This window comes from Carassius auratus, linkage group LG37M, assembly GCF_003368295.1.
Source record: "Carassius auratus strain Wakin linkage group LG37M, ASM336829v1, whole genome shotgun sequence".
Lineage (NCBI taxonomy): Eukaryota > Metazoa > Chordata > Actinopteri > Cypriniformes > Cyprinidae > Carassius > Carassius auratus.
In genome coordinates this window covers 169,413-190,516 of record NC_039296.1, presented here as the reverse complement: position 1 = coordinate 190,516, position 21,104 = coordinate 169,413, and the positions used below count along the sequence as shown (strand labels likewise).

The 21,104-nt window shown below is 34.7% G+C and overlaps 1 protein-coding gene across 1 annotated transcript in view; it reads left to right on the top strand.

Moving 5' to 3' along the window:
• The first annotated feature begins 2,921 nt into the window (after nt 1-2,921).
• LOC113068177 (ras-related protein Rab-26) overlaps nt 2,922-21,104 on the top strand; it is a 65,868-nt gene continuing 47,685 nt past the window's right edge. The window contains exons 1-2 of the mRNA XM_026240833.1: nt 2,922-3,498; nt 5,137-5,247. Of these exons, the coding sequence (XP_026096618.1) occupies nt 3,328-3,498; nt 5,137-5,247 (282 nt within the window). The 5' untranslated portion in view covers nt 2,922-3,327. The remainder of the gene's footprint in view (nt 3,499-5,136; nt 5,248-21,104) is intronic.

Below are 21,104 nucleotides of genomic sequence, written 5' to 3'. Positions count from 1 at the left end.
TAAAAATTACAGTACTATTATTTCATATTTTCTTCTAATTTGTATTCCCTACGAATGAATTCAATTATTCCCATATTAATATTATTACTATTAATAATAATAACAACAACAAATTATACTACTGTAATTTAAATTTTTCTTTTAATTTTTGTTTCCTAAAAGGTAATTAAATTATTTCCATTTACAGGTATTTTTGGTCAAATGTTCAATTAATAATAATTAATGGTTATAATAATAATTACAATAATATTTTTTATGTTTGCTTTTAATTTTTATTCCCTGAAAAAAATCTGTACAATTTTGAATTAACAATAATAATAATTATTATAATTTTTTTAAATTAATATTAATAATTAAGATTAATTAATATTTTATTTTGATTTTTATTCCCTACAATTATTAAATAAGTCATTTCCAGCTATTTGCTGTCAAATGTTTAATTAACAGTTTATTATTATTATTATTATTATAATTATTATTATTATTATTATTTATTCCCTAAAAATTAATTATTTCCATTTTTGGTCAGTAACACAACAGTATTATGGCAAACTTGTTCTTAGAAACAATGCTTAATAAAAAGTGCAAACCTTTGATGTGTTTTAAATACAATGGAAAACTAATCAGCTACTGCTTGCTCTGATCTTTAGTTTTATTGTGCAGTTACACTCATGCATCTTCTAAGTCTGCGTTCCTTACCAGGGCACTTCACATGCACACGTCTATGTTCAGCTGCTCAGGATGCAGTGAGATGTGAGAAACTACACACACATCATCTTCAGTTTCCTTCCCCAGGTGACCTCACATGTCTTCTGAAGTTAATGAGCTCAAACATGCATCACAAAAACTTGGATTTGATGCATTTGTGGTTTCAGATACGAGGAGAGCATTTCTGCTATAAACACAGGACAGCTCAGACAGCCATGTCACCCACACTGAAATCTATCCTATCTGGGTTTGACTAATCTGTGCCAAAGATGATTTGTTACATAAGAAACTTCTGAAGGCATCTCTTCTGTGTCTCTGAGGAGCAGAGCATGTGTTGAATCCAGGGCTGTTTTAAGCCTGCCAACAAAATCTGCTCGTTTCTGCCATTAAGATGATTTCTGAGTGCAATCAAGTGTTACAATAACATTGCAATTCTTTTTGAATGTGAGAAAAGGTAATACAGATTTTTAATATCAGGTGGTTTATCTGATAAAAACGCCTTTCTTTTCTTTTCATGAATTGCTCTGTTATTCCAGCTCTGAGCTGTTGAGTTTAATGAGGGTCAGCTGGCATCGGTAGACTGACCATCAGTGTGTCCTGGCCATCTCTAAACTGATCTCTCACAGTCTCCGAGCATCTGTTTCTGCTAATTATCCCACCTCATTACGTGCAGCCATTACAGCCCCTGGACAGATCCTTTATTTGCACCGACACAGAAAGGAAGGAAGGACTGGAGTGCACTAATTGTATTGGGATGTCTCGTATTAGACGGAGCATGAGAAAGGAAGAAATCAATCAGTGTGTATCTATAGCAACTGACCCGAGTGACAGGTGTAGACTAAAAATGACCTTTGTGGGATCATCATCATTTAGAGTAATTCATGAAAGCAGCAGATGGTAAGAAGGGAATCTCGAGGTTGCAGATAATAGTGTAGTGGACATGTCTATTTTTATATTTCAAAGAATTATTTCTTATTACGATTAAGACAAATACTATTTTTTTTTGTCATGTGAGTCACTAGTGGCTGTACTAATGCATTGTTCACATTTCACCATGAGTCATATCTTCAATACGAGTCACATACTCAGACTTTTGACTGTTGTTATAAAGTCTGGTTCAGTTTATAGCTTATTCCTGCCAGGAGGTTTATGCTTGCTTGTCTGTATGAAATGCAGTCTAAACATCTTGCTGTTTTTCTGTTCCTTTTCAGAGCACTGTACTATTAAACTGACCTTGAGCTCGATCTGAAGAGGGCTGTAAAATGTTGGAGCAATCTGATTGAATTTACATTTGCAATAATGCCTTTGGCAGAGGATTTTATCCAAAGTATGGAAACCTTTTTCCGCCACAAAAAAAATAAAAAATAAATAAATAAATAAATAAAAATAATAATAATTGAAAATGAGAAAATTTTCTTTCTCAATTCAGGCATTTTTCTCACAAATGCAAGTTTATATCTCACAATAATTATATTTTATAGTAATTCTGGCTTGTTTATTTAGAACTACAAGAAAAGTATCAGAATTGTAGGAAATAAATGCATAATAATAAAAACAAACAAACAACAAAAAAAAAAAAAAAACATTGCAATTACCTTTATTATTATTAACATCTTATTCAAGGCAGAGAAAAGTCAGAATTGTGAGATGTAATCTCCCACCCAAACATCTCACAATTCTGTCTTTTTTTCTCTCACGATAACTTACAATTCTTTTAAATCTAGCAATTCTGAATTGCACAGTTGTGCTTTTATATCTCGAAATTCAGATTTTTTTTTTTTTTTTTTACGATTGTGAGAAGTAACTGCCAATTAGCCAAAGTCACAATTAGCCTCTACTAGCTTTTTTTTTTCTTCTGTGGAAACAGGTTTACTGGTGTACTGACTGATCTACTGCAGTACAGTAAGTTAAAACAAACAGTGTTTAAAAATTCCTGCTGATAACTTAGTTCATTCATCGTCCAGCCATCATGACTAAAACCAGCGGTCTCCAAACACAGCCGGGGTCGGGGTCCTGCAGAGTTTAGCATCAACACACCTGCCTGGAAGTTTCTAGTATGCCTAGTGAGACCTTGATTAACTGGTTGAGGTCTGTTTGATTAGCTCTGTAGGACACTGGAGACCCTGACTAAAACTACTCCTGGTGTGCGTTCAAAACAACACTGCGCCTTTAAGGAAGCTTTGTATTCACACAAGTGTAGAGTGAGAGCGAGCGTTTGCGCGCTGCTTGGATGCGCTCGGTGTGCGCGTGGCCAACTCTTCCACTGATTGTTGACAATGCGCACTGCGCGCGTGCACTACCTCTGCTTAGAGGAGTGAGCTGGATTCTCTCTTTCAGAGCAGTTCGGGAGACAGGTATCAGAGACGCCTTTTCCTTTCTAAAACAACAGCAACTAATTATTGGACCAGTTGCGTAAAACGGAGCGGCACTGCGAACCGCGGAATCAGGTGCACTGATCGCACTCTTTATTTGACGGAGCCCTCAAATCATGCGCGCGCTTATTGATGAAAAGTTAATTCACGCATACTTGAATTAACACAGACTTCGGGGCAAGTGAACCGGATAAAGCGCGCTCATTAATTACTCGTCGCACGTTCGCACGGTGAATAAGCAATCGTAATGTCAAGGAAAAAAGCGGTCAGAGGAAAGGGGGGTTCAAATACACCGAGCTCATCTCCGATCAGCGATCAAGAGAAGGGTAAGAAAGTCCCGACGCAGTCCAACGGAGCGGTGCATCCCAGCAGACCCTCTCTCAGCAGCAGCGGGGAATTCTACGACATCGCCTTCAAGGTACACGACAATCCGCTTTACACAACGCAGTATGGCAAGCGGTTTATACATTTAGTCATTTATGCGTTTTTATTCTACTAGTGTTTAAATATATCTACTGAATTAAATTCCAGAGCGTACATTACATACTAGCACTTATTTCCTTTCTACTAGCTCTAATTAATCTCACTTGTGTCCAGTAGCCTATAACTATTATATTGTTTCATTGCTATCACATTGTATATTTGAATTTCATTTACCATGTAGAAAATGCACATTATTTAAAATTTCAACTAGTATCAGTTTCTCACTAGTTTTTATTCAACGCTTATTTCCCTTCTTCTAGTCATGATCTCAGTAGCATTAAGTAACCATTCCATTGTTATTGATAATAGTAATTTTATGTACTAGTAATTTCAGTGACTAGTAGTATTTTTGAATTTCACTAATCATTTATAAGATGTACAATTATTCTAACTAGTATCTATTCAGCTGGTCACAAGTTCTCATTCATTACATACTAGTACCTATTCATTTTCTATTAGTCACTCAGTAGTATCGAGTAACTATTTCATTGTAACTGGTAATAGCGTATTTTTAGTTTTACAGTGACTAGTTCACAAACCATTTAGTCAGATTTTCCCATTCTTAATGTATCTATTCAGTTTGTCACTCGTTCTCATTCATTCCTTACTAATACACCCCCCCCCCCACAAGTCAGTATCTCAATAGTATCAAGTAACTATTCTATTACATCTAGTTAAAGTATTCTCTTTATTTACTGATTATAGTGATTACTAGAATATTTGAATTTCACTAACCATTTAAGACGAAATTAAATATTCCATTCCTAGCTAGGGTCCAGTTGTTGAAAATACACGAATTACCATTAGGTTACTTAATAATATTGAAAGGTAAGTACTAATAACATTTACAGGATAATAGTAAGTTTTTACTATTACGCTTTAAAGGGGAAAATGGCTTGCCATACATCTGTATGCATGTGAGCATAAATAGTTTGCCAGCATAAACATGACAACTGTGTTATACAATTTATATTTCATAGCTCTGATGATTGTGTGCAGCTTCACTAGTTTGTGGCTGTTATTTGTGCTACAGCAGTATTTAAAAACAACGCAATGCTATCCAGCCGCCCCATATGGATGAGAATTACACGCTCCGTTTGAGTGAAGTTAAGCGTGTGCTCTAATTGAACAGCTGTGTCAATACAGATAAACTGGAGCACAGCAACTGGGTGATCCAGCCTGACACAAGTGTGCTCACTTACTTCCATTCTTCACTGACGTATTCTGATTTCTCCAGCCACATTCTGTATATTAAGATGTTTCGAGCTTTGCACGTTTAAGCTGAAATGTTTAGGTCACTGGTTTGGTGTACTAAATGTGTAGTTTTGTCCTAATCTCATCTCTCTGCCAGCAAACCCTCTCTTCCCGCTCCGATATTCCTGCCTTTAATCTCTACAGCCTTGAAAAAGTCTTTTTACAGAGATATACTGTAGTTTGATTGAAGCACTGATGGAAAGATGAGAAGTTGTTTGTATCTTAATAGAGTGAATAAGAGGCAGGGAAAACGAGAGAATAGATGATGATGGGATAGATTGTGTGTTCTGCTCCATCTTTCACATGTCGTTCTCTCCAGGTGATGCTGGTTGGTGACTCTGGGGTGGGGAAAACCTGTCTGCTGGTTCGCTTTAAAGATGGAGCGTTTCTAGCTGGGAGCTTCATCTCAACAGTCGGTATAGACTTCAGAGTGAGTACACAATAAGAAATACATGCATTAATGCACATACACTAAGGTTGGAATAATTAAGATTTTTTTCTAATGCATCAGAGGATTGCATTGAAATACATAACTGAAAGTTGAGTATTATAACAATGCACTGTCGAATAGGACTCATTTAAGTAAAAATCAATTGGTTAATAACATGAAATGATGGCAGACAGTTCTTTAGTCCTTATGAGCACTAAAAGGCTTGTGCTTAGCTACTATGGAGCAGCAAAACCATAAGATGTTACATATGGCAATAAAATAGACCAATTCTGTGTCTCGTTTCTTTTATATCAATAAGAAGAAACCGTCATTATCTCTCGAAGCTCCTCAGGGTTTTTATTTTCAGAACAATTGTTAGGAGCACTACAGACAGACGACGCGGACTGATGAATGATTTGGCGTTCCTGAGACCGCTGTGCATCATTTCAGCTCTTCCATTACTTCAGTTCAGCCAAAGGCAAAGAAAGCTTTTCACAAACCCAGTGCTTTATCATTTACGTGAATGAATCTACAGGACATGACAAAGTGTCTTTGTGTTCGGACTGCTTTGGTCAATGAAAATCTGAAAGGGTTTCTATAAAGGATTAACTTTAGATGGACAGTTGCTGGAGTTTACAGATCTTTTTGTATTTCATAAGCTTTTACATTTTTTAATCAATAGTTATATGCTAGATTAAACTGTTCTTTCAATCATATTCCCACTCTCTATCTTTAAATAATTAAATTTTCATAATGCATTCAAAGTCTGTGTACTCTATTTACATTTCACATAATTCTTATTTTGTAAGACATAAGTGTTTTTCAACTAAAACCATACTGTATCTGATAAGCAACTTCTCAATAATGAATTAATGTGGGAAAATGTGTACTATGGTATTACTGCATCTATCCCTTTTTTTATAAATTAAAATAAGAAGTTATTTGAGAAATACACATGAACCACACTTAAAACAATAACTGATTATTTATATATATATATATATATATATATATATATATATATATATATATATATATATATATATATATATATATATATATTTGAATATATTGTAATATGAAATTCATACAAACTTATTATATAATAAATGGAAATTAAATTCCTTTAAATTTATAACTCATGATCAAAAACAGTCCAATATGTAGGTTTGTATAAAGAATGTAAATTAAAAAAAAAAAAAAAATCTAACGAAACAACATCAAAACAACATAAATATTACTCTTAAAAGTTTTCAAACTAAATTAATTCATTTAACTTGCATAAACTTTTATTTTCAGATGAAAAAACGTTTTTTTTTTCATAGGTGTACATATTCAAGTTTTTCAACAAAATTCATTCCCAAAAGTGTGTAAGATATGAGGAGAAAGCTGAATAGAGTTTACAAAGGTTTTTGAGACTATTATAACTTCATAGATTATTTAACAAAAAGCTTTTTTTACACCTAATGGGACTCCATACATATCCGGGTCAAAATGACCCGAAAACAAAACATGTAACATTTTCTTTTTTAAATGGTTATATCACTTCTAAAAAAATATTGTATAAAATCTGAAAAAAAGTGTTCTTCCCTTACTAAAAACTATGTATTTGTTTTAGAAACTTTCATGCATCTCTTGAATGCATTATGAGGGTTAATGTCCTTTTTCTAGTTGCACTTGTGAACAGGTTTCCCAAACACTCCTGTCTACATCTGTAGTCCCGAAACAGCAGTTTGCCATTGTTTGAAGCAGTAATTGACTTGTCGGATTGGCAGAAGCAGTGTTTGTGAGGCTGTGCTCTGTAAACAGTGATACAGAGGAGAGACTTTGTGCTGTAATTGAGCCGTTTCTTCTGTAATCCCTGTTATCCTCTCACACACGCTTTAGACCTGCCATCCATTTCATTGTCTTTGAATCAAGCTAAATGTTACTCACAGAATTTGTACTTGTCTATACATTATTCTGCATATTACATGACTTTGTTAAATAAATGAACTTGAAGCATTAATGAAATATGCGAATGCAGTCTGACAGATCTTTATGAATTTGAATGCATTAGCAAAACATGCAGGACAGTAATATTATAGCTGCTGAATGTGGAATGAAAAGAAGCTGTTGATGTGTCACTTGTGCTCTTTCTGTCCTTGAGTTAATAGTAAATTGATTTTACATACACATCTTCCCAGTGTATAATAGTCTGCCGGACTAATAAGTGACTGTAATAAAGTCTTCATCTTAGTTATTGATCGACAATATCTGTGGCATGCTGTTGATTATTACAGAAAATAATGTTGACTGTCAGTTTTTGATCATAAAGGAAACAGAGGAACACAACTGTGAAGGTAAAAGAGCACGGAACGGCTAGCAAATATAATATGTACAAAATACAAATATGTTTGTTTTCTTAGAGTTCAAAACTTCCAGTTTTAAAAACTTTTGTCAAACTTTAGTTTGGGGTCCAATTCACTCTATTAACTACAACTTTTACGACAATAAACTATTTTTTTTGCTGCTTATGAATAGTTAGGTAGTTATTAAGTTTAGTTATGGGGTAGGATTAAGATATCTACAATATGATCATGCAAAATAATGCATTAATATGTGCTTTATAATTGCTAATAAACAGCCAAGTAATATGCATGCTAATACACAACTAGTTAATCTTAACTAGTTCGACTTTTGACTCTGTATTGCCTTGAACTCTTCTTAAATCCTATGACTCTCCTCATTATTCTAGATATTTTGATTTCTCTACTGTCGAGTCTTTCAAGGACGTTTATTTATCCCCAAATTCCAGTGGCTGTGAATGTTCTATCCTCTTATGTTCATCCTGATGAATTAGTTAATCTTTTTAATAGTGCCTGCACTTCCACCTTGGACTCAGCTGCTCCCCTAAGGTTACAGAGATCCAAGGTGATGGAAAAAAAATACAACCATGGCTTCAGGAGCTCATTCGTGACATAAGACAAGAGTGTAGGCGTGCGAGTTTGAAGATAGATAAACTTCAGATATCATTTTTTTTTCAGACAATGTCTTAAACAATTTACAGACAATGTCTTAAACAGTATCAGAGTACTGCAAAGTAAGCTCAGAGGAAATACATGTCAGATTAAATTGCACAAAATGCACATAGGCTGTTGATACCTTTTTTTAACTCAGTTGTTGTCTTTTTAAATCCTGCTCCTAGTGCTTCATTAGAATTCTCCACTGATTTTTGTGAACGGTTTAGAAATGGCTTTTCATCAGAGCTCCCTATTATAATCTCTTTCCCGACCTGTGTCCCCTTCACAACTTTATGATATTATTCTTAGTATGAATCCCTCTTTTTGTCACTCGGATGTCCTGACTTCTCAGATGCTTTTTCCAGCCTTAAGTCAAGTTATTACCGCTAATATCAATATCTCCTTAACAAATTGAATTGTACCAGCTTCTTTTAAACATGCTATAGTCCAACCACTGTTTAAAAATGTAAACTGTTTAATAATCAGCATGACCTAAATAACTATAAACCCATTTCTAAATGATCTTTCATCTCAAAAGTTTTGGAAAAAGTTGATTATTCTCAGATCTGATCTTACTTATGTACTTTTAATATTTTTGACACATTTCAGTTTGGGTTTAGAGAATTTCATGGTACTAAATCTTCCCTCTTGAAGGTTACTAATGATATTTTACTCTGGCTCTTGCTGCATCCTAATCATGTTTGATTTAAGTGCAGCATTTAATACAATAGATCATGACATCGTTCTCACAGACTTGATCAGGTAGATGGTTTCCAGGGATCTGTGCTGAACTTGTTTGCTTCTTACCTTAAGAACGTATCTTTTTCTGTGAATTGTGGGAATTGTTTCTCATCTCGTGCTCAAATCTCCAATGGCGTTCCTCAGGGCTCTATTTTGGGTCCTCTCCTTTTCTCCTTTATTTGATCATATTATTTATTTGCCGATGACACTCAACTTTATTTTCCTGTTAAAAACAAGAACTGTTCTGTGTCTAATCTGTTTGCATGTCTTCAGAACTTTAAATGCTGGATGGACTTGATTTAGTTTTACAGTTGAATAAGGATAAAAGGGAAATAATGGTTTTTGGTCCAACAACTGTGCATTGCCAAGCAGCTTGGCCCCCTGTCATTAAATGTACGGGACTGTGTTGGAAGCCTTAGCGTTGTCTTTGATCCTACAATTTCTTTTGATAAGCAGATAAGTGCTGTTGTGAAAAGTAGTTTCTTTCAATTAAGATCAGTTGCTAGAATCAAGAGGATGCTTTCCATGAAGGGCCTTCAAACAGTAATTTGTGCGTTTATAACTTCAAGGTTGGACTACTGCAACTCACTTTATCTGGGCTTGCCTAAATCATCTCTGTACTGATTGCAGTTGGTGCAAAATGTGGCAGCCAGATTATTAAATGGCACTAGAAAACATGAGTCCATGCATTACCCCAGCACTTGCCTCTCTACACTGACTCTCGGTCAAGTTCCATGTTGATTTTAAGATTTAGCTTTTTGTTTTTAAAGCTCTACATGTTTGTCCAGCTCTAGATCTCTTCAGTCATCGAGCCAATTTCTCCTCCCAGTCCCTCATGTAACATTTTATTTGTCCCTTTCTCTGTCTAGATTGGTTTGTTTTTACTTTGTTTTATATTTGTTGTACAGCACTTTGGTTGCAACTCCTGTTGCTTTTAAATGTGATTTATTAATAAATAAATAAACTAAACTAAACTATTAAATTGTTACCAAAAATTATTTCTTAGTTATGTGAATATTTGAGAAAACATGGTAACACTTCGGTATAGGGAACAATTCTCGCTATTAACTATTAACATGCATATTATTAACATATTGACTGTTTATTAGTACTTATAAAGCACATATTCTACATCTCTATTTAGGTGTTTATTGAGGCAAAAGTCTTAGTTATTTGTTTGTTAATAGCGCAAACTGAACCTTAAATTAAAGTGTGACTGAAAACATTGAGGGAGTGTTTAGTTAGAATTTTCGGTCGCACTTTATTCTAGGGTCCAATTCTCACTATTAACTAACCATTAACTATGACTTTTGCCTCAATTAACTCCTTATTTGCTGCTTATTAATAGTTTATAAGGTAGTTGTTAAGTTTAGGGTATTGGGTAGGATTATGGATGTCATGCATTATATGTGCTTTATAAGCACTAATAAACAGCCAATATGTTAATAATAAACATGCTAATAAGCAACTAGTTATTAGTGTGAATTGGACCCTATACTAAAGTGTTACCGAATTTTTTTATTTGGGAATGTCGCTTTGTTCTCTGAGCCAATTTTTTGGTATCATTGAGATACTTTTATAGTTGGTGTAATATTTTAAATTAAATTTTATTTTCAGTTTTTTATTTAAATTTTAGTAATTGTATTGTATTCTTGTTATTTGTATTAGTTTATTCGTTTATTAGTTTTATTAGTTAGTTTATTAGTTTATTAGTAAATTTATTTAGTTAAACATTCATATTATTTCAAAAAATGTTTTTATTATTATTTTTGGATGTTTTTTTAGTTTTAGTTAATTTTAATAACACTGCTCTGAGCCATAACAATAAGTATAAACTTGTATAAAAATTTATAAACGTGAACACAAAATTTTGCATGAACAATTTTTGACCGAGTAACTTGGAATGAAACTCTATTAACGTTGCTGCATGAACGTTCATGTTCATAACTTCAGAACCTTGGCAGAACTTTCTGAAAACATTCCCTGTTAGCGGGACACAATGTTTGAAAAATAAAACCTTAAAACTTGACCAAGCTGATATAACTGCTTGTCTGTGCAAGATTATATTTAATCTAACATTCAGTGTAATGTAAATGGCAACAGAGGCAGCATTTAAGGCATCATAGACTCACCTTTGTCCATATTTTAAGCATTGAGAAGTAATTTATATTAATGGTCTTTACAGAATCTCGTTTCTCTTGTTGTGAGTCGACTCTCTCAGGAGTTTCACTTGTGCACCGTTCAGAAATCAGTCATTAAAGAACATGTAATGTACAGCTTTAAAAGTTCTGGAGGAGAGCTATAATGTGTGTAGCTTTTCATGCAGCGTTTTAAATTCCCTGTCTGTCCTGAATGACTGATAGTCCTGCCCTTTAGTTGATTTAATCTGCACACATGAGCCCGGTGTGATCTCCAGCTCGATGTATTCATAAAGCACACTCAGAGCAGAGCTGTAGGTGTAGAATGCTTTCAGTGTTGCATCTGCTGAAATACCAGAGCGCTTCACACCACTCGATTGCATTTGAGAGTCCCGAGTCATGGCTTGTGTTTCGTGGCTTATACTTATCAAGCTTGCTGTACTGAATTGTGCTTTCTGATAGCTTGCACCACTGGCAGAGAAAATGAGGCTATTTTTCCTCTGTGCCTGGATGCATAAAATGTGAAATATGAAGTCCAATCCAGTTCCTCTTTGCACCAATCACTCTTGAGACTCCAGATACTTGCATGCATGCTTTTAATTAACTAAAAGCCATTGTGTATTGGTGACTTCTGTGGAAACTGTGATGCTATAAATTTTTTTACGATTCTTCGATGACAGCATTTATTTGAAATAGAAATCTTTTGTCACATTATAAATATCTTTTCTGTCACTTTTGGTCAAATTAATGCGTCCTTGGTGAATAAAAACATTAATTTATTTCAGAAAAAACATGTTATAAATAATCAGACTGATGTCTTGTAGACTAAAATTAGTTGTGCATTGTCGTATAGTGCCTCTTAACATAATTGCAATCTAAACACTTAATTGCAGGATTCTTTTTTTATGTAATTAAAATGCTGGTTGATAACAAGTTGCTTTCAGAAGCATGAAGGAGTATTATAGTGAGCTGTCTTATTTTGCATTGGTTTCCGTCAGAGAAAGACATGATAGCGCTGTAAAAGCTGTCAGTTGCCTGAACAGAAAAACATTACAGAATTATAAGAACACAGATCATTTCAACAGATCATTTTTCTGTCATTTTGTATCTGCTCTATTGCATTTCTCTGCTTTAGAAACACTCCTGCAGTGAAGGACGCAAAGATGGAAAAAGGGAATATGAGAAATGCATGTAGTCCGCTATTATATATGATATTTTTAAGTGTTTTGTTAGTCCTTTCGCTCTGTTTTTGAGGCTGGTCATTGTCTGACAGACTGCAGAAACTCTCCTTTTCTTTCCCCGCTGGGACTAAGAATGGACGTCCTCCTCGTGCCTGTCTGAAAACATCTCCAAATGCTTTCACAGACTATTGATCTGCAGGAATACACACGCCATCCCACGTGGACAAACACACGATTACACACTCACAGAGGAACCTTATATACAGAGGAATAGATGGAGTTACTACAGCACACAAACAAAGCTTTATACTCCTATATGTAGTCATATTCTTATATTTCTTCAACATACATGACCTTGACTCATCATAATGCAGGCTGTGCTATTTTCTGTCCGGTCTTTATTCTCATCTGGCTCAAACCTCCCAACAAAATGACTTTCTACATTCGGCTTCTGTCTAGCATCTCTTGTCTATTATTCCCAGTCAGTTTATTGCAGAATATGATGTTACACACTTACAAGAAGCACTGTGGTGATAAGAAACTTGAGAAATATGTTGCTGTTATAATGGTACATTTGCAAACAACTATGGGGTAAATAAAAGAAGAATTGGAAATAATGTCTATTAGTAAATTTTCTGCTTGAAAATCACACAGTTTTTGTTTCCTCTGTAAGATCTGAGAATATGGAGCGGTTGTAACCTCATTTGTTCACACTCACTCAGAATATAATTACTGTCTCTTATACAACTGGTATACAATCTCCACACTGTAGATTTGTTTTCAGAATACATTTGCTAACCATACTGGCGAAGCAAAATAAAGTGATAAATCACGTCCCATTTTCATGCTTTAAATAACCAAACACATGCTGTTGATTAATATAACAAGCTGTTTTCTCAAATAATGTAATTGTTTCAGCAGAGGCTAAGTGATAAATAAAAACATCCACAAATAAATACTTGAATGCATACATACACGAATGCATAAATACAACAAATAATGCATATATAAATACATAAATAAATGCATGCATAAATGCATAAATAAATGCATGCATAAATGCATAAATGAATGCATGAATACATAAATGCATAGAAATATGTCCACAATAAATCCACAAACAAATACAGAAATACATAAGTAAAACTAATTAAAAAATAAATAAATAAATAAATAAATAAAAGCATAAATGCATATACATGCATAACTACATTAATGCATAAATAAATACATAGCTGCGGAAATAATTAAATAAATGGATAAATAAATAAAAATACAGTTTCATGCTTCTATCAATTAATTTGTTTTGTTCCATCCATTATGTAGTAAAATCTTTATGAGTGGGCTGTTATCTTGATGCAGTATATTCATTTGATACAATGTACTGTAGATGGCACAGTAAATGTTGTAGTTTTAATGTTTGTTTTGCCTTCCTGTAAATCTCAAATCTGCCTGATTGTAACAGGTTTGGCTGATGGTTCCGGGCACAGTGTGTTTTAGTTTAAAGTTGAATGAGTCCCCGCAGTGTTTATTGCAGCAGATCTGCGCTCTGCTCTTGAGTCTAGTAAACATTTCTGCTCTATAACCACAAAACAGTTTATTTTAGATGTGCTGATGCGCTGTTGGTTTTTTAATATGATTTCTGCAATGCCTAGAGAGCTCTAAATGCTCATTAAGTATTGCTAAAGTGTTGTTTAGACAGTAAATCATTCAGTTATCAGTCCTCCAGCTCCAGAAGCACTAACTGCCTTCAGTGACTGGAGAGAATCACCTGGAGAAACAATATGGTGCTTATTCACACCGAGAAAACATGCCTCTCGTTCTTCTGAGCTATTTTCTCCAATTTCACATGTTTGTAACAACAACAAAAGGTTATTTTGATGGTTACAACTGCATCTGTCTGAAATAAATCTTAAATAAACAAATAAAAATAAAAAATAAAAAATAAAATATTTTTTTTGGGGGGGGGGGGGGGTTATAATTTTAATTTGAGATTAGGTAACTATACAGTCTTGTTCAAAATAATAGCAGTACAATGTGACTAACCAGAATAATCAAGGTTTTTAGTATATTTTTTATTGCTACGTGACAAACAAGTTACCAGTAGGTTCAGTAGATTCTCAGAAAACAAATGAGACCCAGCATTCATGATATGCACGCTCTTAAGGCTGTGCAATTGGGCAATTAGTTGAAAGGGGTGTGTTCAAAAAAATAGCAGTGTCTACCTTTGACTGTACAAACTCAAAACTATTTTGTACAAACATTTTTTTTCTGGGATTTAGCAATCCTGTGAATCACTAAACTAATATTTAGTTGTATGACCACAGTTTTTTAAAACTGCTTGACATCTGTGTGGCATGGAGTCAACCAACTTGTGGCACCTCTCAGCTGTTATTCCACTCCATGATTCTTTAACAACATTCCACAATTCATTCACATTTCTTGGTTTTGCTTCAGAAACAGCATTTTTGATATCACCCCACAAGTTCTCAATTGGATTAAGGTCTGGAGATTGGGCTGGCCACTCCATAACATTAATTTTGTTGGTTTGGAACCAAGACTTTGCCCGTTTACTAGTGTGTTTTGGGTCATTGTCTTGTTGAAACAACCATTTCAAGGGCATGTCCTCTTCAGCATAGGGCAACATGACCTCTTCAAGTATTTTAACATTTGCAAACTGATCCATGATCCCTGGTATGCGATAAATAGGCCCAACACCATAGTAGGAGAAACATGCCCATATCATGATGCTTGCACCTCCATGCTTCACTGTCTTCACTGTGTACTGTGGCTTGAATTCAGAGTTTGGGGGTCGTCTCACAAACTGCCTGTGGCCCTTGGACCCAAAAAGAACAATTTTACTCTCATCAGTCCACAAAATGTTCCTCCATTTCTCTTTAGGCCAGTTGATGTGTTCTTTGGCAAATTGTAACCTCTTCTGCACATGCCTTTTTTTTAACAGAGGGACTTTGCGGGGGATTCTTGAAAATAGATTAGCTTCACACAGACGTCTTCTAACTGTCACAGTACTTACAGGTAACTCCAGACTGTCTTTGATCATCCTGGAGGTGATCATTGGCTGAGCCTTTGCCATTCTGGTTATTCTTCTATCCATTTTGATGGTTGTCTTCCGTTTTCTTCCACGTCTCTCTGGTTTTGCTCTCCATTTTAAGGCACTGGAGATCATTTTAGCTGAACAGCCTATCATTTTTTGCACCTCTTTATAGGTTTCCCCCTCTCTAATCAACTTTTTAATCAAAGTACGCTGTTCTTCTGAACAATGTCTTGAACGACCCATTTTCCTCAGCTTTCAAATGCATGTTCAACAAGTGTTGGCTTCATCCTTAAATAGGGGCCACCTGATTCACACCTGTTTCTTCACAAAATTGATGACCTCAGTGATTGAATGCCACACTGCTATTTTTTTGAACACACCCCTTTCAACTAATTCAACTAATTGCCCAATTGCACAGCCTTAAGAGCGTGCATATCATGAATGCTGGGTCTCATTTGTTTTCTGAGAATCTACTGAACCTACTGGTAACTTGTTTGCCACGTAGCAATAAAAAAATATACGAAAAACCTTGATTATTCTGGTTAGTCACATTGTACTGCTATTATTTTGAACAATACTGTACGTGAATGATCAATGATTATGTACACTTTTTTTCTTTTCATTTCCAGGTTTTGGCTAATTGTCCGAGTGTCTCTGACCTGTGGAGCGTGCTGTATAGTCTGTGGATGTGGAGGTGTTTTGCGTGTTTTTAGCGTGTTTGCGTGTGGCTCTCTCTAAAGCAGAGGCAATCAGAGCGACGTTAACCTTCAGATCAAACACAGACCTCGGCTTTAGAAAGCAGCGCTGCTGGAAATGAGTTCAGACAGCAATACCTAATAACCTTTTAAACACATTTGTTTCACCAGTTACAAATCTTTTCCGTTTCCAGAATGTTTGCGTCAGTGAAATAAAACCAGGACTTTGAAGGTTTTCTAGCAGACGGTGAGGGAATGTCCCAGTATTGTGTCTGATAGCAGCTCTGTTGATCTTTATTGGAGCTAATGAGGGCTCTTCAGTGGATCTCTCTATGGGACGAGCCCAGATGGTGTGTGTGTGTGTGTGCGTGTGTGTATGTGTGTCGTTTCATCAGCACCTGTGCAGGCATCTTGTAAAGCTGCTGTTTTTTCTTCCTTGTAAACTTGAACAGAAGTTCAGCTATTGGGAACAACATTTGGAGATTTATTAGTTAGATTTATATTGAGATTTATGACTTATTCTTTAGATTTATGAGACAAGACTAAATAAAAAGCTGATTTTCAACTTACAGTGAACACTTCATGTTAAAAACCTTAGTTTTTTTTTTTTTTTTTAGATCTAGAGAAAAAATTTACTTGTTCTTTTTTCTTTTTTGATAATCCATTTCATTTGGCTATACATCACAATATGAAAACAAAAAAATCAATTGCCGTTACATTGTAACTTTAAGGTGAAGTACAAAAAACGCTTATGCAAAACTGAAATATGAGCTTTTAATACTTCACATGCATTATAATTGGGGAAAATAAAATGCGACAGGATTGTTTAATATCCTCATTTAGGAAGATCTGAATTAATCCAGCATTGCAAATGTGATCATGTGGTTCTCTTGCACTCTTTGTCCAGTATGAGTGTTATGTGACTGCTGTCTTTTATCATCTCGCAGCAATACATGGATCTGATCAGCGAGAGTCTGATGGATGTTTAATGCTAAAGGAACCAAGCGCTTGTGGTGTTTAACCAGTTGTATGCATCTGTTTCAGCATATGTGCGCCTCACTTCTCGCTTTACTGACAAACCCTGACACTTCCGCTCACATATGCTGTGTAATTTCTGGATCTCTCTTCTGCAGACTGAAGTAATCCTATCACGAGTGTCATCCGTCAGACAGACAGCGTGTTGAAAACCGACATGCTGTCAGAGCCAAAGATAAAGCCACCGTCTCAGTCTTAAACCCTGTGTCCTATGAAGCAGACGTAAAGATATTGTGACAGCGTGTGTGAGTCTGTTCAGGAGCTCGGATGTGACATGAAATTGAGCTGTAAGAGAAGTGGAATTGCAAAAAACATTTACAACTATTTAAACTCGTCCCTTCCACTGAATGCTAATAATTCTTAAGACTAATTTAACCGGTTTACTGTTGACACAGATGCTGGAAACCTTTCTTTCTTCTGGAAAACAAACAAACAAAAAAATATAATTTAAAGAATGTTGGAAACCTAACACAGACATTTCTTAAAATATCAGCTTTTATGTCCCTCAAAAGAAAGTCATACAAGTTTGGAGCAACTTATAAATGGGTCAATGACTCGATTTTCATTTTCAGGTGAACAGTCACTTTAAGTTCCCTCCCTAAAAATAACAAACGTGTCGTTTAATCAGTTTTATATTGGTTTTATTATATCAAGAGCTGAGATTTCATTTTAAGATAAATTATTATAAGTCCATTAACCCTCATAATGCAATCAAAATCTTAAAAGTCTATATATATATAATTATAAAAATCATAATTTAATATTTTTCAGCTAAAATCATATTGTATCTAAACGCAAATCCTTTTTAATGAATGTGAAAAACATGTTAATGTTAATATGTTTTTACCAGTCTATGATATGCTCTCTCTCTCTCTCAATTCAATATCGATGAGAAATCTTATTTGGATGGTATAAAATGTATAAGAACATATAATCTGAGAATTTCAATCCCATTGAAATGAAAATAAATGAATTTAATTCATTCATTCATTCATTTGAATTGAACTCATGATTGCTCAAACACAGTCCAAATTTATGGAACATTTTTTACATATTTATTTCTAACAAAACATCAAAGCAACCTAAAAACTAAATAAAACTAAATAAATACATTTGACTTGTTTTAACTTTCAGATGAATAAGTTGCTGCAGTGGTCTGTCAATCAACAAAATTCAGGCCCCAAAGTGTGTGAGATATTGGGAAAAGGCTGAATATGGGGTCGCACAAGTTTTGTGACACTAATATAACTTAATAGATCATTTTACCAAAGTATTTTTTAACATTGATGATAGCCCATACATACCCGGGTCAAAAATGACCCGAGCATGAAATGTTTTTTTCAATGAATAGATCTCTTTAAAAATAGCTCATATATATATATATATATATATATATATATATATATATATATATATCTATATATATATATCTATAGATATATATAGATATATATCTATAGATATATATATATATATATATATATATATATATATATATATATATATATATATAGATATATATATTAGAAATGTTTATGTATCTTTTCCAGGTCAAAATGGACTGGAGGGTTAAAATGTATCTTTTTCCTGAGTCCCCGACCCGTGTCTGTTATATAAAAGCATTTCAATGTTTGGATAGTTCTCTGTGTTTCTGTGTAACACTCAGAACCATTGACCTGTGATGCCAACAAGCTGAAAGATGGTCCTGCAAAGATTTCCATTTCATTTTAACTCCATGTTGACTAATATTTCCATGATTCTGTGCCCTGGCAGATTCTGAAAAGCGGTCAAAGTGTGTCCAAAGTGATTCGCTTGGAAGTTTATGCCATGAATAGGTCTTTTATGTGTTTCACAGTCTCCGCTTATGCATTGAAAGCAGAAACTTTGGCAGGTCGGCATCTTTTGAAAATGCTACTCGGTGCAAATGGTCTTTGTAGTTTGACCCGATGTGGGTCGCATCCTCAGACTCCATGTTCTGACAAGCTCTTGATTTCCACAGATAGCTGTTCCCTGGTGTCCTCCAGCACGCATGTGATCAGTGCTTTCTTCAGTCATTCGAGCTGAAAGATCAGCAAAGGAGGTTCAGCTCTGCATGTGCTTGACGAGAGATCAGAACGCAGTGCTTCATCTTATTTCTGTGCATCATTTGAGCAGTTTTAGGGCGAGAGCGAGGCCCGGTGATTGACCGATCCTGTAATGATCTGATGGTGTTGATTAATTGGGATGGGGACTGAGGGAGAACACACTCTTCTGAAGACGGTGTACTTAGACATTTAAACCAAACAATGTGTTCTTTAAGTAACTGTCTCTCTTGTAAAAGAAAAAGGGTCTGGAAATCCACACTGGAATGAATGAAACTAGATTTCAGAGCTCTTTGCGTCTCGGGTCTGTCTTGATTTGTCTCTAAATAAAGTTCAGTAGCTCAGTGTTTTCACGCATATACACAGTTTTTTATGGTAACCATAGTTTCTGGCAGAATACCATAGTTACTGTGGTTATTTTTATTACAATATAGCAACCGCTGTCATCAAAGCAAAAAATTAATCCAAAGCTTCTCTCACTTGGAGATCCTTCATTCATTATTATGATTTCGGAGCTGTTTAGCCAGAAGAGGGACGTCACGTGACATTAGCTGTGATTTGAACAATCGTTTTGGCGAAGAAACACTTAAACAATATTACCACAGGCCTATTAATACTGAAGCCCTCGTTTCATTTTACAGTAAAGTTTTATGTAAATTATTTATGCAAAGTATTTATGTTAGCTATATGTGTAGGTTTATATATGTTGTTATAACAAACAAACGTGTTAGCAATTTGTTAATTCAAGTTACCTACATGTTGAAACATGTTAGCAAATTCTACACGAGAGACATTCATGAGCTTTAGATGTTTTTTCACCTCGTTTGATTGACAGCATGAAATCGGTCTTGAGCACTGTTTTAAAACAATCTGTTGTTTTTGCAGATAATTGCTTTTGTTGGACGACATATTGATGCATCCCTAATTTTAAACAAATCTCTTTTGAATTGTTGTGTGCATTGATTAGTGTAATATTGCAGAAGTGTGAGAGATTCAGGCTGTACAGTATGTGTACGTGGAGAAGGACTCTCATTCATCTGTCAGGGTCTCTCTTTCACCTTAGCACAGAGAGAGATGACAGATTAGCAAGCTGCAGCTGCTCTCTAAAGCTAGTTTTAATGTCAAGGTCAGTTTGATAACATCAGCTGTGTCTCTAGTGATTTGAGTGACTGGTAATTGGGAAATAGAAAATGAAAGACCCATTGCATTTTTTCATTTCTTTTCTTTTCTTTTCTTTCTCTGCCCAAATACGGCCATCAATTTAAAGCTGACTCATTAGTTCAATATTAGTCCTTCATACACTGATTTAACATGCATGTTTATGTGTGTTTTCTGGGTTGTTGTACAACATCTTTCAGACTGGACTCTAAATGATAAAACATAAACAAATGGAGTGAACTTCACACTCAGTTTAGCAACTGACCACAAACTCTGTAATCATGCTAACAACATGTAAAAAGATGCTAGCAATGTGCTCAATCATGCTAACATGTTAAAGCATGCTAAAACGTATTATTGTTAAATCATGCTAGCATTCTAAATCATGTTCTAGCATGTTAAAACATGCTTACAACGTGTTAAATCATACTAGCAGCATGTTATATCATTCTAAAATGTCAGCAACATGTTAAAACATGTTAACAATCTAACAACATACTAAAACATACTGATGGAAGTTGTTCGGATTGTAATTCGACATGCATGTTTATTTGTGTTTTCTGGGTTGTTGTAGAATATCTTTCAGAACTTTATGATTAAACACCAACAGACAGAGTACATTTCACACTCAGCAGAATAAAGTGACTGCAAACCCTTTAATCAATAAACATGCAAGCAATTTGTTAAAACATGCTAGCCATTTAATAAATCAAGCTAGCGATGTTTAAGAATGGCAAAACATGTGATTGTGTTAAATTGTACTTGCAACAC